Source organism: Eptatretus burgeri, unplaced genomic scaffold (assembly GCF_056783735.1).
Source record: "Eptatretus burgeri isolate ZD-2024b unplaced genomic scaffold, Ebu_testis_v1 Ebu_testis_scaffold_3153, whole genome shotgun sequence".
Classification (NCBI taxonomy): Eukaryota; Metazoa; Chordata; class Myxini; order Myxiniformes; family Myxinidae; genus Eptatretus; species Eptatretus burgeri.
In genome coordinates this window covers 90,581-112,001 of record NW_028225101.1, presented here as the reverse complement: position 1 = coordinate 112,001, position 21,421 = coordinate 90,581, and the positions used below count along the sequence as shown (strand labels likewise).

Below are 21,421 nucleotides of genomic sequence, written 5' to 3'. Positions count from 1 at the left end.
GTGGTACACACCCTTACTATACACACTTGTGGTACACAGCCTTACTATACACACCTGTGGTACACAGCCTTACTATACACACCTGTGGTACACACCCTTACTATACACACCTGTGGGACACAATTCAAATAACGAAACCGTTTTGAGGAAACAAAGATCCATTTTGATTTCAACTCAAACGAGGTGATGCATGTTTTGCTTGCAGCGATCGCAGCAGCGATCTAATATACACCGCCCAATGAAGGCACACGTGAATTTCACGTTTTACACAGTAGGGAAGATCTCTTGGTCTTTCATTAACAAAAAAAAACCTTTCCGTGTTCGTCAGACTTTTCAAATATCATCAAACATGTCGACACGTCACACACACGTTTCATGTGAGGTAAATATAAACATTAAAATCGTCTTCATCGTGAAACACCGCGAGGAGCGAGACCGCCGGGGGAACTCCCAGAGATTGTTATTATGTCCACGGACACTTTAAATTAATTATATAAAACGGACATGTCCACCTTCGTACACGGAACATCTCACGTCTGAGTCCGTGTACATTGTAAAAGTGAACAAGGTACGTTTCCATGACAACAACACTCGTCATTAACATTTGGTGTTTAAATCTTCACGAACACAACAATTTGCTTCAAATTGACGCTTCTTCTTCTTCTTTTTTTCTTTATTGTGACGTAATTCTGACGTCATGAGGATGCGTTTGAAAAGACAAATCGTGTTTAACGTTTTATTAATTTATACCCGTTTGTTAAAACTACTCAAACGTTGAGGTGACGGCGCTTTTTTTGATAACTACCTAACGGTTTAACGAGTAACTCGTAACAAATGTAAAAAGGAACAGGTTGTGGGAGAGGTGTTAACCCTTAATAGGTAACATTCATCCCGCACGAACATCTGGGCAACATGGGGTCTTTGTTCCCCCCCCCCCGCCTCGAGAAATTACTTTCAGATAAAAAACTTTTTCTCCTCATTTTATTGCGATCACGTGATTGAAACCGCTGGCATGTTGAAACTCGAACCAGGGACCTTCATTTTGAAGCCTCTCTGGTTATCTCCCTACCTGTAGCATGAGCATGCTCACCTTCATTTTGAAGGTCACTCTGGAATGCTCATGACGTCATAGGTATTTGGAGCACAAAGGTGCCTTCCCACCTCGGGGTGGTCCTGAAAACACACAAACACAGATAACCACGTGATCGCTGCCTCGAAGCTGTCGAGCCCATGTTCGAATCCTGCACCAGCCATGAACCATCATCCCGGCCTTTCACGGGCAGGGTGTGTTCCGCCTTTAAGCCGGGCGTCCCATCTGCTGACATGAGTTGGTTCACGTTAAACACACCACCGTTTCCTACTCGCGAAGAGTAGGCGAGCTATCTCCGGCACCCTGGCCAAATTCTAAATGCTTGCCCGAACCTGAGGCGAACGTCAGGCCTGGCCAGCCGGTTCCTGAAAGACTTGAACCAAGCTCCCCCCCACCGTCCACGCCCACAAAACCGTGGGAATAATCGTGTCCTTTGAAGAAGAAGAAAAGAAGAAGAAGAAGAAGAAGAAGAAGAAGAGGTTGTCTGGTGAAGGTTGTGGTGAGCTGACTTCTCGGCAGATGGAAGACGAGCTCACGCAAACGATCGGGTGAACAGAGCAGAATGTTTGTGAAGTACAATATGACGTCATTTGATTAATAAATCGTTAACGAAGGTGAAATATGCCGAGAATAAACTAGAAAAGATCCTTCGTCTGCTGGGGGGGATTGGGAGGGGGCGTGGTCACCATGACGCGGGATGTGAATGAGACACGTGGGGGGATAGAGGGGCGTGGTCACCATGACGCGGAAGTCAATGAGACACGCGGGGGGATAGAGAGGGTGCGTGGTCACCATGACGCAGGACGTGAATGAGACACGTGGGGGAGGAAATGGGAGGGGCGTGGTCACCAATACGTGGGACGTCAATGCGACAGGGGGAATTGGAGGAGGCGTGGTCACCATGGTGCGGGACGTCACTGAGACACGCGCGGGGGGAATGGGAGGGGCGTGGTCACCAATACGTGGGACGTCAATGCGACAGGGGGAATTGGAGGAGGCGTGGTCACCATGGTGCGGGTCGTCACTGAGACACGCGCGGGGGGAATGGGAGGGGGCGTGGTCACCATGGCGCAGGACGTGAATGGGACACGAGGGGGGGGGGAATGGTAGGAGGCGTGGTCACCATGGCGCAGGACGTGGATGAGACACGTGGGGGGGGGGGAATGGGAGGATGCGTGGTCACCATGGCGCAGGACGGGAATGAGACACGTGGGGGATAGGGAGGGGGTGTGGTCACCATGGCGCAGGACGTGAATGAGACACGTGGGGGATAGGGAGGGCGTGGTCGCCATGATGGCTTGATATCCGAGCGCTGAGATAAGGCCGGTAAGAGTGAACGAGTGAGTGAAACAAGCTGGTTTGGTGTTCTCTCCACGGCGGCTTCATCTCACAACAAGGATTGGCAGCTTGCCAATCACAGTGTGGATGAAAAAGGTGAGAGAGGGTTGATTTACGATTTCGCCCGTGACGTCACACCTTGATCGGATAGTCGTCGACCTTGGATTCTGATGCTCATTTCACCCTCAGTAACAACTCTGAAGGTCCTCAGGATGTTGGAAGTGACCGTTGGGATTTTGAAGATAAACTATTGGAGACAAAATGAGTGAAGGAAACGATTTCGGGGGAACTGTGGAGCCGAATCGTTTGGGGCCTTGTGGGAGCGATTCAAACAAAGTTGGCGGAACGTGTTGGTGGGGAATGTGGAAACGATGATCACGTGACGTTGTAGTCGGGGAATAATGAAACGCTGGTCACGTGATGTGTTAGTGGGGAAGAGGGAAACGCTGGTCACATGATGTGTTAGTGGGGAAGAGGGAAACGCTGGTCACATGATGTGTTTGTCGGGGAATATGGAAACGATGGTCACGTGACGTGTTAGTGGGGAATATGGAAACGATGGTCACGTGACATGCGAGTCGGGGAATATGGAAACGATGATCACGTGACGTGTTAGTGGGGAAGATGGAAACGATGATCACGTGACGTGTTCGTCGGGGAGAGGGAAACGCTGGTCACGTGACGTGTTCGTCGGGAAGAGGGAAACGCTGGTCACGTGACGTGTTAGTGGGGAATATGGAAACGTTGGTCACGTGACGTGTTAGTGGGGAAGAGGGAAACGTTGGTCACGTGACGTGTTCGTGGGGAAGAGGGAAACGCTGGTCACGTGACGTGTTAGTCAGGGAATAATGAAACGATGGTCACGTGACGTGTTCATGGGGAAGATGGAAACGCTGGTCACGTGATGTGTTAGTGGGGAAGAGGGAAACGCTGGTCACGTGGTGTTAGTCGGGGAATCTGGAAACGATGGTCACGTGACGTGTTAGTGGGGAAGATGGAAACGATGATCACGTGACGTGTTAGTGGGGAAGATGGAAACGATGATCACGTGATCACTTCATCTCGGGACGGTTTGATTTCCCGTTCTATGAACGGTTATAAAGGAGGATTGTGTATTAATAGATTAATCGGTTTACACATAATTTGGGCAGAAATACTCGTTATCGCCCGACAGCACGGACACCGCGGACAAAATGGGGGACGAATGCTTTGTCCCACCGTCACAGGCTGACCGGGAGTCGTGTATGTTACGGGATCGTCCGGTTTCGTACTTTTCCCGGATACCATTTGTGTCCGTGCAGTGTCCCACCATCATGTCCGTGACACGTCGATGTCCGACCCCAGGGGATTGTGGAGGGGGAGAGAGGGTGGGATGGCATATTGTGGAGGGGGGGGATGGTTGTGAGTATTGTGGAGACGCGGTGTGGGATGGTTGTATTGTGGAGACGCGGTGTGGGATGGTTGTATTGTGGAGGCGCGGTGTGGGATGGTTGTGAGTATTGTGGAGGCGCGGTGTGGGATGGTTGTGAGTATTGTGGAGGTGCGGTGTGGGATGGTTGTGAGTATTGTGGAGACGCGGTGTGGGATGGTTATGAGTATTGTGGAGGCGCGGTGTGGGATGGTAATGAGTATTGTGGAGGCGCGGTGTGGGATGGTTGTGAGTATTGTGGAGGCGCGGTGTGGGATGGTTATGAGTATTGTGGAGGCGCGGTGTGGGATGGTAATGAGTATTGTGGAGGCGCGGTGTGGGATGGTTGTGAGTATTGTGGAGGCGCGGTGTGGGATGGTTGTGGGTATTGTGGAGACGCGGTGTGGGTTGGTTGTGAGTATTGTGGAGGTGCGGTGTGGGATGGTGCTGGGTATTGTGGAGGGGCGGTGTGGATGGTTGTATTGTGGAGGCGCGGTGTGGGATGGTTCTGAGTATTGTGGAGGCGCGGTGTGGGATGGCTGTGAGCACTGTGCAGGTGCGGTGTGGGCTGGTGGTGGGTATTGTGGAGGGGGTGTGGATGGTTGTATTGTGGAGGCGCGGTGTGGGATGGTTGTGAGAATTGTGGAGGCGCGGTGTGGGATGGTTGTGAGTATTGTGGAGGGGGGGTGTGGATGGTTGTATTGTGGAGGCGCGGTGTGGGATGGTTGTGAGTATTGTGGAGGGGCGGTGTGGGATGGTTGTGAGTATTGTGAAGGCGCGGTGTGGGTTGGTGGTGGGTATTGTGGAGGGGGGGTGGGATGGTTGTGAGTATTGTGGAGGGGTGGTGTGGGATGGTTGTGAGTATTGTGGAGGTGCTGTGTGGGATGGTTGTGAGTCTAGTGGAGGGGGAGAGATGGTGGAGGGGGAGGGTGGGATGGTATATTGTGGAGGGGGATGGTCGTGAGTATTGTGGAGGGGGTGTGGGATGGTTGTGAGTATTGCGGAGGTGCGGTGTGGGATGGTTGTGAGTATTGTGCAGGCGTGGTGTGGGATGGTGGTGGGTATTGTGGAGGGGGTGTGGGATGTTTGTGAGTATTGTGGAGGGTCGGTGTGGGATGGTTGTGAGTATTGTGGAGGCGCGGTGTGGGATGGTGGTGGGTAATGTGGAGGGGGTGGGATGGTTGTGAGTATTGTGGAGGCGCGGTGTGGGATGGTTGTGAGTATTGTGGAGGCGCGGTGTGGCATGGTGGTGGGTATTGTGGAGGGGCGGTGTGGGATGGTTGTGAGTATTGTGGAGGTGTGGTGTGGGATGGTTGTGAGTATTGTGGAGGCGTGGTGTGGGATGGTGGTGGGTATTGTGGAGGGGCGGTGTGGGATGGTTGTGAGTATTGTGGAGGTGTGGTGTGGGATGGTTGTGAGTATTGTGGAGGTGCTGTGTGGGATGGTTGTGAGTCTAGTGGAGGGGGAGAGAGGGTGGAGGGTGGGATGGTATATTGTGGAGGGGGGATGGTCGTGAGTATTGTGGAGGAGTGGTGTGGGATGGTTGTGAGTATTGTGGAGGCGCGGTGTGGGATGGTTGTGAGTATTGTGGAGGCGCGGTGTGGGATGGTTGTGAGTATTGTGGAGACGCGGTGTGGGATGGTGGTGGGTATTGTGGAGGCGTGGTGTGGGATGGTGGTGGGTATTGTGGTGGTGATGGTTCATGGGGGATTTTGAGAGGATGTTGGAAAGGGGGGGGGAGAGACCCTGAAAGTTTTAACGTCCTGGTTCAAATCCTCTCCGAGGAGAACATGATGACCCGTCCGTGTACATTGTTTCCATTATAAATCCATGGTGGTTCATTTGATTCTCAGACATTTTTTAGTTTAACGAGTGCGGGCCCGTTGGTGCGTGCCCGTAGGTGCGTGCCAGTATGTGCAGCTTCGTTCCTTCACTCTCGTAAACGACGACTGGATTGGGGCATTGTTTCAATTAGATCGGACCAACCATATCATAAATGGCCATAACTTCGGAAACACCTGGGAAACATACTCAGGTCCCCAGCGTCAATTGTGACGTCATATCAAACGAAGAAGAAGAAGAATTGTGACGCTCCTCCTCTCTCCCCTCAAGTCTCTCCCCTCCTCTCTCCTCCCTCCTCTCTCTCGCCCCTCTCTCTCGCCCCCACTCTCACCCCTCCTCTCACACCCCCTCTCCCACCCTACTCTCTCGCCTCCTCCTCTATCCCCCTCTCTTGAATTGTGACGCCCTCTCTCTCGCTCCCCTCTCTCGTCCCCCTCTCTCCCCTCTCTTGAATTGTGACGCCCCCTCTCTCTCTCGCCCTCTCTCGCCCCCCTCTCTCGCCCCTCCTCTCTCGCTGCTCTCTCTGTAAATGTATTCACAAATGTCTACCAAGCACAACAATTGATTCAAACCTTGGGAAAAAACAGCTTTCAAACCCTTGGGAAACAGCTCTTTCCCTTGGGAAAATTCAAACCTTGGGATTAATTAATAATTTGAACAATTAATTCAAACCTTTGGAAAAAACAGCTTTCAAACCTTGGGAAACAGCTGAAACGGATGAAGAACGATATCAAACCTTGAAAAGGCACATACTCAGGTCCCCAGTGTCGATTGTGATGTCATACCAAACGAAGAAGAAGAAGAATTGTGATGTCAATCGTGCAAAAAAATAAATAAATAATTAAACATTAATTGTGACGTCATTCGTGATGTTGACAGATAAATGGCCGTAACTTGGGAACCGCTTGTCCGATTAATATTGTGACAAATTTCGCCCGCCCGGCGTGCGATCGGCCACGTAACTCGAATCGCGACGCTTCGCCCACCGGAACGGACAATTCAGTCGTGACCCTCTTGGAACTATCGCCAAGGAGCTCGTCATGGGTGGGAGTTTAACCTCACCACAACCCAGTCAGCATTCTACCCGCGCAAAATAGGGTGAATCGCCGAAAGTCGATATACCTGAGTACTCGCACGGGTAACCTACCGAGGGGTTGTACCACGCCACAGGTCGACTCCGGACACGAACCGCTTAAGCGGCTCGTTCCGTGCTACAGGGATAACCGAGCGGAGTTATCGTCGACCTTGACGGTTCAGATTAGTTACCGGGTGTTTTAAACCCACTATCAATCCCTTACGTGATGCAAAATGGAGATTCAACAAAGGAAAGGACGAAGCGAAACGGGGGAACAATTGGACAAGCACACTTTTTTTCACACACGTAAGCAGGCAAATAGGAACAAAAGCAGGCAAATAGGAACAAAAGCAGGCAAATAGGAACAAAGGAAAGCACTACGACCGAATAAAAGGCAATTATTTACAGCACAGTCACTTATACAGGTTTTACTTTGCAAGACTGGCGCCACAAACACACATACAAAAGCCTGAAAAGAAAAGAAAAGAAAAGAAGTGACTTCCCTCATGGACCGAAATGGTCCTCCTCTCCTACTACCGTCAGCACGGTCGCGCCTGTTTCCGGCCTCCCACGCGGCCGGCGAACCCTCTCCGGAACCCCTCGTCCAGACGCGCAGGTCCTGGCAAGGACCCTGGCAATATTCCTGGCAAGTTTCAATCAGATCGGACCGGCGGTTGTCGAGAAACGGCGGTCGCAGAGACACACACACACACACACACACACACACACACACACACACACACACACACACACACACACACACACACACACACACACACACACACACACACACACACACACACACACACACACACACACACACACACACATCCACACACACGTTTTGTGGCAAATCTAGATTTCCGTAGATCGAGGAAAGCATTGAACGAGTAAAATGTGCTGTGATAAAATTGAAGGTTTTTGAGCGATACCACGTGAGAGCGTGATGACGTCATCTGAACGGATCAAGCCGCCATTTCCGTACGTGAGGGGCGGAGTCAACGGCAACGTCCTTCTCAGCGCCAGTTCCTGGTCACGGAGTTTGCTGGAGAAGATGGTCGGACTTGATACAGGAGGCCTCAAATCGTGCGAGTCTTTGCTCCCTTCACCCGAACCTTCCAGGTCGTTGACCATTCCCTCGGTTTCCCTTCTCAATCCACAATGAACCCAATTGGAGGAGGACGGCGGCGAAGTCGTTCGTCACAGTAAGTGCAGGGGCTTCTTGAGGGTGGGAAATATAAATATCGGGTTTCCCGCCAAATTATCGCTTCGCTGACGTATTTAATCAAATGACGTCATGTTGTTCTTCATGAACATTCTGCTCCATTCACTCCATCATTAACCCGAGGTTATCTTCCGTCCGCTGGTAAGTCAGATCACATCATGTTCTTCATCGTTCCTCATGATATTTATGTCCGAGCAAATACAACCCGTTGTTTGGTGACAAAAACATGAAGTGGGGGGGGGAGGGTATTGGAGGGAGCGTGAGGGGAGAAGAGGAGGGAGGGGGGAGAAGAGGAGGGAGAGGGAGCGTGAGGGGAGAAGAGGAGGGAGGAAGAGAGAGAGGAGGGGGATGGGAGAAGAGGAGCGTGAGGGAGCGTGAGGGGGGGGAGCGTGAGGGGAGGAGGGGAGCGTGAGGGGAGAAGAGGAGGGAGGAAGAGAGAGGAGGGGAATGGGAGAAGAGGAGGGAGGAAGAGAGAGGAGGGGGATGGGAGAAGAGGAGGGAGGAAGAGAGAGAGGAGGGGGATGGGAGGCAGCCTTTTTAATTGTATAAAACCCCAATGTTGAACACGTCCTCAAACATTTCTCGACACGCATTCCCCGATGTTTTTCACTCCTGGTATATGGATAATTAATAAATCATGGATTACATGTGAACGTCATTTTATTTCGACATCACATCCAAGATGGCCGACCGGCAGCCATTGTGTCACTTCAATATGTCCCCAACCATTTCTCAGACTTGCTCGCTCTGATTCTATTCAAACTTGGCAAAAGTACATCACATGACGGCAAACACGTGTAACTCATTTTATTTTTCAATATGATCAAAGATGGGCGACTGTGACTGTGACTGTGATTCACACCAGGGTAGAGTGACCCGGTCTGAATTGAAATTGATTTGTTAGGGTTAGTTAAGGTCTGAGGTGATGCTCGGTTCTTTCAATAATTGAATAACAGGACAAAGACACAAACATTGATTTTGAATGCAATACATGGTTGTTGAGTTGGTACCAATGAGAGGGGCCATGAAATTTTCTTCATCACATCGATTCAGCTTTCCCATATTTACCTCCATCACCGAAGGTGGAAGGACGTTGTTTTCACACCTGTGTGTGTCTGTCTGTCTGTGTGCAGGATATCTCAAAAAGTTGTGGACAGATTCGGACGAAACTTGGTGGACATGTTGGGTATGTGACAATGACGAACTGATTAGATTTTGGTGAAGATCCAGATCCAGATAACATAATTTTTCAATTTTTAAAGTGATTCTTCACCATTGAGAGGGGGCCAAAAACGATATATAGGTGTATATATATATATATATATATATATATATATATATATATATATATATATATATATATATATATATATATATATATATATATATATATATATATATGAGCCTGGTGTTGGCACAGTGGTTAGGGCAGCGGCTTGGGATCCAAAAAGGTCCTGAGTTCAAGCCCCGTTGGGCCACTGAATTAATACACCAGGGGGTTGACTCAGCCTGTCATCCTTCCGAGGTCGGCAAAATGAGTACCAGTGTACTGGACCGGTGTATACCCCGGTTAAAATAGGTGTACCATATCCCTGTGTCGTAAGAGGCGACCAGGGTTGCGTCAGGAAGGGCATCCGGCATAAAACATGTGCCAAATCACTATGCGGATCATACGGATGATCCGCTCTGGCGACCCCGAAAGGGAGCAGCCGAAAGAAGAAGAAGAAGAAGATATATATATATATATATATATATATATATATATATATATATATATATATATATATATATATATATATATATATATATATATATATATATATATATCATGATATGTCAAAAAAGTTTTGGGCCCCATATGTTCTACTGGATCAGGCATTGTGTGGTGGATGTACACGCCCTACCGAGTGTCCTTCCAGTTTCGTGTGATTTCTCCTGTGGAGTTTCCATGGAGAGTCGTTCGATGTTTGGACAGTGTGCTGTCGTTTTCATTTTCCAGCAGTACTTCAAACTCTCCTCATTCAATTGGTTTCTCAGTGTGCTTTTTACGAAGTTCATCGTTGAGATCACTTGCTCGCACAGGCAAGTCGATCCGAAGATGGACGGAATGCCATATTCATATCTCTTCACGTTACTGTCGGTTTCCCGTGAAGAATTCCAAACTTCAAACACTATTTGGTCTTGTTTTTTTTAAGATCATGCATTTCGGTCCATCTGTGTTGAACTGCCAGGGTAGATCTGTGCCTTTCTAGATTTTCGAGTTTGGTCACTTAGCCTCTGAGTCTAGAACTCCACACGTCCTTCTCCTGCAAATCTGGCAATTCAAGTTCTGCTCGGTCTCCTCCTGTAAATGCTGAAAAGTTGAGGCAGAAGTGTCTGCTTCAAGGGATTTCAACACAAATGATAAAGTTGCCTTTTCCTTTCTGAATTCCTGAAATGGCCCTGCGAAGGCTTCTTGCATTGCCAGGATCACATTTTTTAGGTTCTCGGTGTCAAGTTCATAGTTTGTCTCCTGTTTGAATTGTTTCAGTGATGCGAAATGAGCCGGCAAACCTCTCTCCGTGTCTCTCGCAAATCTCCATGTTTCGCTCAAATGATAACACCTCTTCTCAAAGCAAGTGAGCTGTGTTTCCCTTTCCTTACAGCTTTCTGTTAGGGCCATTGTTAGGTTAGGGTGATGTCCACCATGAAGTTAAATCTCTGGACACACACACACACACACACACACACACACACACACACACACACACACACACACACACACACACACACACACACACACACGCTCATCGCCTTTCTCAAAGCTGTAAGAGTTTGATTTAGGAAATCAATGTGGGTGCCAAATATAGATTTTCGTCGATTATCAACATTTAACGAGTAAAATGGATCATGGGAAGATGAGAGTAGGTTTTTGAGTGATGCAATGGGGGTGGGGGGGGAGTGATGACATAATCTGAGTTCCTGATAACAAGTGCAATAAATAAATGATCACGTGATCCACGTGTGCTGGATCACGATTGTGGATTTTAATCCAACGACTGCGTGGAAGACTCTTGCATGTTCATCCTGCTCTGCACTTCCTGTTCAACAGGACCAGGAGAAACCAACGGCGTGGAAATGCACCAGGACTGCAGGAAGAAGGTTTCTTCACACAGCCGTCTTTTCCCGAGATGTCTCAACACGTGAGCCACATTCTGGACCTGAGCTCCCAGTGTGAAGGATACAATTCCATCAGCGACCTGGTGGGTCCACTTCGCATGCTTCCCCTCTCCGGGTCCTTCATGCACATGACCGTGCCAAGAACATGGTGTGACCACTTGTCCCGATGTACACCCCGACGTTGTCCCAAGAATCCCGAGTGGTTTCAAAGCCAGGATTTCATCGAGTTACTTTTCGATGAGCCAGTCTTCCCAACCAGGGTCTCGATCTTGGAGTCATTCCCCCCTGGATATGTGGTTCGGATTCTGGCCAGGTCCTGGGATGAAAGTGAAGAGTCTGCTGTGTACAGGTACCAATGACCCTTTTGGTTTAAATCTCCAACGACTTTTAAAGTCTTTATGCTCATGGGTCCAAAAGGGACGAAATGACCAATTATCGTTTGTTTTGGGAGGATGTTGAGCATCTGACTGGTCTGACATGATGACAACGGGATTTCCAAAACACCTTCGTTAGACAATGGATTAGTTACCTTTTTGTAACCAGGTTTTTGTAACCAGATTAGTTACCTGGTATTGTATGACATGACCCACACCCTAATACACAATGTCCACTTCATGGTAAAATCAAAAGGACACTCCTCAAAATGTTTCCTTTGGTGATGAGCGATGCAGGTGGTGGACGCTGTGGTCCGGCTCTGTGGACACCAATCTTCCACCGAACGACGCTTTCACGTTTTCCCCAACGATACAACCACCGGGTTTTGCGACAAAAGTCCTCCGTCTGGAGTTCAATTGCTCCCTGAGCGCTTTCCCCATGGAACCGGCCGCTGTTGTTCTGTACGGTGTCCCGGTGGACATTATGCAACCGAAGAAGAGAAAGAATGAAGATGTTGCTGAGTCAGACAGACTTCGGTAGAAACAAAACAGGATGGAAAGAAAGAGGAGACGAGATCTGGTCAAACAGATGGAGGAAGAAAGTAGGGCAAACAAAGAGGAAGGGAAGATTTCCCCCTTCACAAAAATGGATATTTTGACATTTTACCTTTTGAGGTGAGTATGTGAACCCCTACTATGTGTGTTTGATGAGTGTGAGTCTGTGAACCCCTACTATGTATGTTTCATTTGTGTGAGTATGTGAACCCCTACTATGTATGTTTGATGAGTGTGAGTATGTGAACCCCTACTATGTATGTTTGATGAGTGTGAGTATGTGAACCCCTACTATGTATGTTTGATGAGTGTGAGTATGTGAACCCCCACTATGTATGTTTGATTAGTGTGAGTATGTGAACCCCCACTATGTATGTTTGATTAGTGTGAGTATGTGAACCCCCACTATGTATGTTTGATGAGTGTGAGTATGTGAACCCCGACTATGTATGTTTGATTAGTGTGAGTATGTGAACCCCTACTATGTATGTTTGATGAGTGTGAGTATGTGAACCCCTACTATGTATGTTTGATGAGTGTGAGTATGTGAACCCCGACTATGTATGTTTGATTAGTGTGAGTATGTGAACCCCTACTATGTATGTTTGATGAGTGTGAGTATGTGAACCCCTACTATGTATGTTTGATGAGTGTGAGTATGTGAACCCCCACTATGTATGTTTGATGAGTGTGAGTATGTGAACCCCTACTATGTATGTTTGATTAGTGTGAGTATGTGAACCCCCACTATGTATGTTTGATTAGTGTGAGTATGTGAACCCCCACTATGTATGTTTGATGAGTGTGAGTATGTGAACCCCTACTATGTATGTTTGATTAGTGTGAGTATGTGAACCCCTACTATGTATGTTTGATTAGTGTGAGTATGTGAACCCCTACTATGTATGTTTGATGAGTGTGAGTATGTGAACCCCTACTATGTATGTTTGATGAGTGTGAGTATGTGAACCCCTACTATGTATGTTTGATGAGTGTGAGTATGTGAACCCCTACTATGTATGTTTGATGAGTGTGAGCATGTGAACCCCTACTATGTATGTATGATGAGTGTGAGTATGTGAATCTTTTCTTCTTCTTTTCTAACTTGCTTTCCCAGATCACATCATCTCATTGTTTGTCTTCAGAATGGTTTCAGACGATGGCGTCAACAATGAAATGGCTGTCCAAGTCTGTTTGTGTTTGGAAGTCCTTGATGATTCACTTGTGGTTACCTGGGTTGTTTTAAGGGTTACTGGTGTTTCATTTGATGGACATCCTTGGAGGACCTTCTATCCTTGAAGCCTCGTCTCACTAACACATGCTCGCTCAGTCTCTCGTGGACCGGAAACAATGGTGGCTTCAGTCCTACACTCCTCACAAAGTGAGTAATTCAATGCAAAGTTAGTAATCCACGGCCTGGGTTTCGGTGAACCCTCTCCACTTCTCTGTCTCCACCACAGCAAACGTGGGTTGATGGAAGTTGGTTTTGAAGTTCGTCTTGTCTCTCACTGCTTTGTTTTGAAACACCGTCCCAATGTCTTCCTACGGTACCTTTTCAGTTTCCTGGGTGGGTTTGCTGAGCACCTACTGCACCTGGAGCTGGCAAATTGCCATTGGATGACATACGAATGCTTGGACGCTATTTCCATGCTCTGCCAAAATCTTCTTGACCTCGACCTGTCGTCGTGTGACCAAATACCACCCGGGGAATTCAAGCAGCTCTCGTCCTTGCGGAGGCTGCAACGCCTCGTCCTGTACCGAACGCGGATCAATGTGAGCTGTTCACCGAGTTTATGTTCGTTTACTCTCTCGCAATTGTGTCATTTATAAAACCATTGTAAGTAAATCTTTATTTTCCTCTCTCGTTGTGTGTGCTCCGTGGATGGGAAGGGGATTATTTTAATCAATGTTAAAGGATGACATTGTACTCCCATCTTGTTTCAGACGGAGAGTCTCCTGTGGATCACTTCCAAGTGCACAGAGTTGAGGCATCTCAACCTCGGGGACTGTTCGCAGGTATGTACACCTCTATGTGCAACCGCAGAGGTGTTTTACAGTCAAATGATTGTCCTGTACGATTGTGAAGACAAACTGATTCACTTCCTGCTTGGAATGAGTTCATCTGATTTGTTTGATACTTCCTTTCCTCGTCACATAAACATAAACACGGTCGATGTGTGGTTATGATTCATGACGATGAACTCCAGGCGCTGCTCATCCCTGCATCGAATCCATGGTTGCAATCCACACAGTAAAAAACATCCCTTTTGAACCTTAATCGCTGCAAAAAGAAAGGAAACTAGAGCGAGGTCAATGGCTCGCCAACCTCAACCCCCCCCCCCACCCACCTCCCCTCAAGCAAAGTAGAAAGATCTCGCAAAGTTCCACCACGAATGACCCAAAATCAAATTTTGATTTAAATATTGTTGCGAATTCGCGCCCGCCGGCTTGCAAACGGCCACGTAACTCGAATCGCGGCACGTCGCCCACCGGACGGACAATTCTGTCGTGACCCTCTCGGAACAACGCCGGGAGCTCGTCACGGGTGGGCCTTTCGACCTCACCACAATCGTGCCAATCGGCCACTCGCGTAAGGTAGGGTTGTTCGCCAAACTCGACCTACCTCAGTACCCACGCGGATGGTTAACCGGGCGATCGTACCTCGCCACAGGCCAACTTCGGACATGAGTCGCTTGGGCGGCCCGTTCCGTACTATCGGGAGAACCGAGCAGTGTTATCGTCGACCTGGACGGTTCAGATTAATTACCGGGATGTTGAACCCACTACGAAACCCTTACGTGATGCAAGATGGAGATTCAAATTGAGAAAAGACAAAGCGAAACGGTCACAGTTCAACAAGCAAGCATTTTATTACGCGACACACGGAAAGTACGTATATACAGCCATACAGAATGCACAAAAAGCAAAGGCAAGAAGAACAGTCGACACCGACCTAACACGTACACACGGCAACACTTATACAGTTTTACTTCACAGACGGCGGCAACACACATTTACACAAAAGCAAAAGAAGGAAGCCACCCTCACAGACAAGGAGGCAGACAGGCCCGTAGGCCAAATGTACGCGGGACCTGGAGGAGCGGCCAGGTCCGCGAGACTGGGGAGGTCTTACCCGCGTCCTCGTGACGCGTTGGCGGGCAAGCCGCAAAATATCCGCGCCGCTGTGCCCCGACTCTGTGCCCTGGCGTGCTCGTTGGCACCACGTTTGGGGTTGGGGAGGAACGGGGCCCCCCTTTGCACTATCAATGTTCAGGGCCCCCAGAAACGGGGCCCCCGGAAATTGTTAATGCCCTGGTGGAGGGGAGTGGCTGGCTGGCTTGGGTCCTGCGACGAGACGAGCGATCCCCCACACCGCAACCTCGTTGCCGACCGCCGTCCTCCTTGCCTCGGACCCGAGCTCCCTTGCCCCGACCCGCCGCCTGCAGCTCCACCGCGCGCACTCCACCTCTTCCAGCTCAACTCTCAACGCTCCATCAAAACCCAACTCTCCAACGCTCCACACTTCTCGCTCAACTCCCGCCCCGAGTCGCCTTGCGCTCGTACCTTTATAGCTCTCAGGAGGCGCTGATATGCAAATATGCGGATCAAAACGCGATTGGAGGCGGGGCCACGCCACCCTCTGTTCAGCCATTGGTCGGGCAAAAAGCGGGCGTGAACCTCCCTTGATCCGCATATTTGCAGAAGCGGACATAGACGGAATTCACTTACACGCGCCTGGAGGCGGGGCCAAGCCGCCTCACGCTGGCCCATTGGACGGAGGAGAAGTGGGCGTGAAGCATTCCTGATCCGCGGATCGACGCGTTCGGCCTCCACTGCCGAACGGCTCCGGGAACACGACGTTTGGTGTTGACTGGTGGTGTTTGGGAATGGCCGTAGAAGCGATGATGTGGGATGAAGTTGTGAAGGTAAAGGCGAAGGTGGTGGTGTTTGCGAATGGTTGTAGAAGCGATGATGTGGTAGCGTAGGTGGTGGAGGTGGCGTCGTTGTAGTGTGGTTGGCGCGGTGGTGGGGATGGCGTGGTTATTGAGATGCTGTTTGTTTGAAATAAAAGATCGAACAGAAAAATGGCTAACTCAAAGCGTCGCAGCCTAGATGAATCACACATAGTCCCTCTGAACAACGGGTGGGAGCTAACTACACATGGACTTATCGAAATATCTCACCTGAGGACCCTTTATGGTGTCATGCGAATTTCCACAACCGCAACAATATTTTTCCATTTTGATCTCTGTGACTCAAAGTTCCCATCCCGAGGCACGAATCGGGGAACAACTCCAAAGGAATTTGTTTCGTAATTCACGCGTCCCCCCAATGTTGATTGCATGTCCCAAGCTTCATCGAAACATGTTAAAATTTGTATTTATGTGAAATGTTAAAAAGGGTGTGTGGCGAAAAATGATTGTGTTCTTGCACCTTCTTGCCAAGTCCTGATCACAACTTCCAAGTTTGGTGAATTTCTGCCCATCCCTGTCAGAGGACAAAGTGTGACGGATGGAGGACACACAAACAGAGCCGATTACAATACCCGCCTGTGTTTTTCAAAAAACTTCGGGAGAATGTAGCTTGGACAATAGCTTAGATAATAATAGCTGAGATAATTTTTTTAAGCTTAGGGATAATAAAGGATTGAAATTTCAATCAAAGCTCGTGCCTGAAATATGAAAAGAGACAAGGACTGTATGTTTGTCGGACACTGCCGCTAATGACATCTTTGTTGGAGATTTGTTTGAGTTTGCATATCCCTTGTGTTATCGGATTCGCAGAAGCATTTCCTTCCCCTGCAGCTATGGGTGTCACGATGCACGCTCCTCATCTTTCCAACCTCAGGTGTATTGTCCTGACATGGTCTTACTCAGTCTGGCCTCAAACTGCCCACAGCTTCGCTCGCTCAACATGTGGAGATCCGCCAGGCTGACGGAGGTCGGATTGGCACACCTGACATCCCGTTGTAAGGATATTGAGGTGTGTGTGTTGAATAAGGAGAAAGCGGTGTGTTTGGGACAATATTTCCTTCCATATAGAAAATTTAAGTTTCTTTTAAGAAGCGATTCTACTTTCTTTCCACATGGACAGTCAATCAAATATGTAACGCTTCGCATCGATCTGTTAAGCAGTTTCAGAGAAGATTTTTTATCTCCGCCACCGAAGATGGATGGAAGTAATGTTTTCACCAGGTCTGTCTGTTTCTTTGTGAACAAAATATCTCAAAAAGTTGTGGACAGATGTGGATGAAATTTAGTGGAGAGCTTGATTGTGTATGTGACAAGGACGAAATGATTAAATTTTGTTGAAGATACGAATCCGGATCCGGATCTGAGAAATTTAAAAGTGATTCTTCACCATTGAGAGATCGGGCCGAAAATGACATACAGCAGGATATCTCAAAAAGTTATGGACAGATTCGGACGAAACATGTCCGAATCCACATCCGGCCGATCAGTGGAAGGCAAAACGTAAAGTGATCAGCATGGTGGAGGTACGAGCTCCACCGAGTGCCCTTCTAGTTTATACAGCATTTATATTGTGACTTTCAACAACCAACTCTCCTCCTCTCATCACACCCCCTTCCGTCCCCTTTCCTCATCGTTTTAAATCCTCTTTTTTCTTCCTTCCATTATCTTGATAAATCAGAACACTGAATAGTTTTGTTGAGCCGGTTAGTTTGTAAAGTTATATTTTTTCGGAAACACTGGTGGCTATAATGCCTTAATTGTCCAATGCAGTTCTTGAATAAATGGGGATTTAAAAACTGCGTGCAACACTGATGCTGATTTTCTTGTCCCACACTTAAACTGTTACACACAGGACCTGGACCTTGGCTGGTGTATGAATGTGCGGGCAGGCGGTGGCGCTTTCGTTGAGATGGTGCGAGAGCTGCCCAGACTACGCCGACTGGTGTTAACAGCTCACCGCTCCACTCACTGCCCTTTACTGGAGCACCTGGACGTACTGAGGACGGAAATTCAGGGGATCATTGGAACTGGCGTGTCTGGATCCAAGAGGGTCACAGAGGTTGCTCGATGTGGAAGGAAAATAAAAAATTGCAAGTAGAAATAAGAACGTCACTCGGTGGAGTGCGTACCTCCTCCAGGCTGAACAGTTTACGTTTTGTCGTCCACTGATCGGCCAGATCTGCATTGGGACCTGAACCAAAATCTAATCGGCTTGTTCTTGTCACCTACACAACTCATCCACCAAGTTTCATCAGAATCCGTCCATATACCGTTTTGAGATATCGTTTTTGACCCCCAATCTATCAATGGTGAAGAATTGCTGAAAAAATTACAGTCTCCGGTTCTAGATCTTCACCAAAATTGAATCATTTCGTCCTTATCGTCCTAGTGGATGTATGCACTCCACTGAGTGCCATTGTACTGCAGTTTCGTACTTTGTTAACTGTACACCAAAGCTCCAGACCACTAAGTTATTTTCACCCTTGTTTGCCATTCATCGGAGCGATTATATCTCTGTGTGTGTGGCAGGTGCTCCGCTGGTGACCCCAAGAGGGGTGTTTCACCTGCTTGATACCTGTCAGCAAATGTGCTTCCTTGACATTTCCTTCTGCTTCTGGGTGGATGAGGAGACGGCCTTCCAACTTGCACATCGCTATCCACACGTCTCCATCAAGTATACCGGCTTCCGGTGAGATCACATGACCCGTTCAGAGTTGCAAACACCTGAGGAACACTCTGATCCATGCATGAGAAGCCGATTGCATTTTTACCACATGGAAATGAAAAGTTCCTATTATTTATTTTTTCCTTATTAAAAAATTCCTTTGTTGACGTTCCAACCTGTCCGTGCTTGTTCTTTCCTTCCATTGATCCAACATTGTCCAAACCTAAATAGACTGGGAGGTAATTACCAAACGAATTGACCTGTAGTAGTTGGCACGCATCGGCGGTTAAACGCTCGGCCGTCCCAATTAAGATCTAATCGAGATAAGATTGGTGCTTTGCCGAGGGCGCGCTCCCCGTTCAGGAATCCACGGGACCTCAAGTTGAACGTCAAAATTAGACGGTGGACACTGGAACTCGTGGATAACTGGGTGGCGTTCGTGGTTCTAAAGCAACCGACCGTACCACAACGTTAATTGTGAGCGGTGGCCTCAGGTCCGGCTCTTCTGAGGACGAATGAGGATCAACACCCTCATAATACACTCGCTACCCTTGGCCGTAACAATATGTATATATTTACATGTATATATATATATATATATATATATATATATATATATATATATATATATATATATATATATATATATATATATATATATATATATATATATATATATATATATATATATATATTGTTACGTTTGAGGGGGGGTATGCATTCAAAGGGTAATTAGGATGTTTAATTAGGTATGCCATGCTGTTCGAGTGTACCAGGATCTCGGTGTAATAAGTAGCAATTCAGTGGTGATAAGTTGTCTAGTAAATGTCCATTTCTTCAAGGGGGAAATGATAATTGTCACGTAATTAGATAGGGATACGGGATAGGGTAAGTGTGTCTGTGTAAACCCCTTTTCGTATTCTCTGGAGGCTTGCCGTGACGTCACAGGACAGTGCTGCGGATGGCTCCGCCCCGTGATCACGATTGGCGGAAGGCGACGGCGGTGGGCCAATAAAACGGCTCGATTGGAAGTGACAAGGACGGGAGGATAAAAAGGCTCTGTTCGGGGTCGAAAAGGAGAGGAAGAAGATCGGTACTGAAACACTGTTTTTTTGGCGTGGAGGTTGTTGTGCTGGGAGCATGCTTGTTGTTGCGCTGATTCGGCCCTGGTTTCTTCGTGTCTTGTAGCCTTGCTGAGCCTCGTGCCTCACCTTGGTTGGCTCTGGGGTTCTGCTGGCTCGGAGTACGGGTTCGAACGGCGGGCGGACCTGCCTCCCGCTCCTGCTCGCGGTTTGGTGCCGGAGCTGGTTCCCTGGCGGCTGTGAGCGGACTTGGGCCAAGACCAGGAGGTTGACAGCACCACGGTTTCTCCTGCCCCCCCCCCCCCGACGAGAGCAAGGCCAGCTCGTCCAACGATAATCCAAGGACTGTTGCATCCACACCACGGTCCAGCCTGACCACCAGGAATAGCTGCGTTTTGTGTGTGTGTGTGTGTGTGTGTGTGTGTGTGTGTGTGTGTGTGTGTGTGTGTGTGTGTGTGTGTGTGTGTGTGTGTGTGTGTGTGTGTGTGTGTACCTGGCGCCTTCGAGGGTTTGAGATTTGTCTTTTCATTGGAATTGTCTGTGTTTTCCCCACGCCCGATCCCACACCATCCCGTCGAATCGCCCTGGATCCCTCTTCTTGCTGAGTCTTGTTATTTTTGGTTAGAGGAATAAACGTTATCAACTCAGTGAAAAGCGACTCGTGCCACCTTCCTCGTCCCGTTTGCGGTAGAGCGATTAGAACCGCCATCTTTGGGTTATAAATAAATAATCCGCCTCCATCGTTTCGGCTCATTCGACGTTGGCGGGACTGTTCAAGTCCCGTGGACGTCACAATATATATATATATATATATATATATATATATATATATATATATATATATATATATATATATGATATAATCATTTAATATTGTTGTTTGAATATTGTTTCAAAATGCTGTTCGTATTTTAAAATAATTGTCGTCATGTATGATTGTTTTTTTCAGTTTGTGAATTGATGGTAGCGAACCGAAGTTGCACACCCAGTCAGGGTCCACACTTTTTCAAAAAGTTTTCAAAAAGATTTCCAAAAGTAATTTTTCCCCATTTTTTGCGTGTGTTCAAATTGTTTCGTTTGGTTTTTTCAAATTGTTTGGTTGTCTTTGTTTTGTAAATAGCTTGGATAAATAATTTTTTCAATCCAAATGTGTCCTGCAACAGCTCTGACTTTTACCTCATTAGCTATGCAGCACGAATCACCTCGGAACCTGATTGGTGCAGCTGTGACTTTTTCTCATGCGCTCATGCGAGTTTCCGGGGTCGTTCGCGCATGCGCGGAACGAACGAGTTTCTTTGGTCGTTCGCGCATGCGCGGAACGAACGAGTGTCATGGGTCGTTCGCGCATGCGCGGAACGAACGAGTCTCATGGGTCGTTCGCGCATGCGCGGAACCAACGAGTTTCATGGGTCGTTCGCGCATGCGCTCAGTGCGAATCAATGCAGCTCGAATCACCTCGGAACCTGATTGGTGGAGCTGTCACTTTTACCTCATTAGCTATGCAGCTCGAATCAACTCGGAACCTGATTGGTGGAGCTGTCACTTTTACCTCATTAGCTATGCAGCTCGAATCACCTCGGAACCTGATTGGTGGAGCTGTCACTTTTACCTCATGCGCTCATGCGAGTTTCGGG

General features: G+C 48.1%; 1 protein-coding gene across 12 annotated transcripts; it reads left to right on the top strand.

Moving 5' to 3' along the window:
- Positions 1 to 296: 296 nt before the first annotated feature.
- LOC147006791 (F-box/LRR-repeat protein 4-like) lies at positions 297 to 20,862 on the top strand. 12 transcript variants are annotated; one of them, XR_015054599.1, is made up of 9 exons: positions 6,707 to 7,958; positions 11,070 to 11,486; positions 13,626 to 13,839; positions 14,011 to 14,112; positions 16,915 to 17,049; positions 17,893 to 18,130; positions 18,570 to 18,729; positions 19,654 to 19,798; positions 19,894 to 20,028. XR_015054599.1 is itself a non-coding variant. In XM_085867874.1 (8 exons), the coding sequence occupies exons 2-8, from the start codon at positions 11,149 to 11,151 to the stop codon at positions 20,057 to 20,059; spliced, it is 1,353 nt and encodes a 450-aa protein (XP_085724000.1). In that variant the 5' UTR covers positions 297 to 568; positions 11,070 to 11,148; the 3' UTR covers positions 20,060 to 20,518. The 12 variants fall into 12 exon arrangements, 10 of the variants coding, with proteins under 10 accessions (XP_085724000.1, XP_085723999.1, XP_085724002.1 ...); XR_015054600.1 differs by having other exon boundaries at positions 19,635 to 19,798; XM_085867874.1 differs by lacking the exons at positions 6,707 to 7,958; positions 19,654 to 19,798 and adding an exon at positions 297 to 568 and having other exon boundaries at positions 19,894 to 20,518.
- Positions 20,863 to 21,421: the final 559 nt, after the last annotated feature.

Bases quoted from the DNA above. Each gene is read 5' to 3' on its own strand.
- LOC147006791 (XM_085867869.1), top strand. From the start codon at position 7,915: ATGAACCCAATTGGAGGAGGACGGCGGCGAAGTCGTTCGTCACA. The intron at 11,487-13,625 runs GTACCAATGACC...GTACCTTTTCAG, and splicing joins GAAGAGTCTGCTGTGTACAG to TTTCCTGGGTGGGTTTGCTG. The intron at 13,840-14,010 runs GTGAGCTGTTCA...ATCTTGTTTCAG, and splicing joins TGTACCGAACGCGGATCAAT to ACGGAGAGTCTCCTGTGGAT.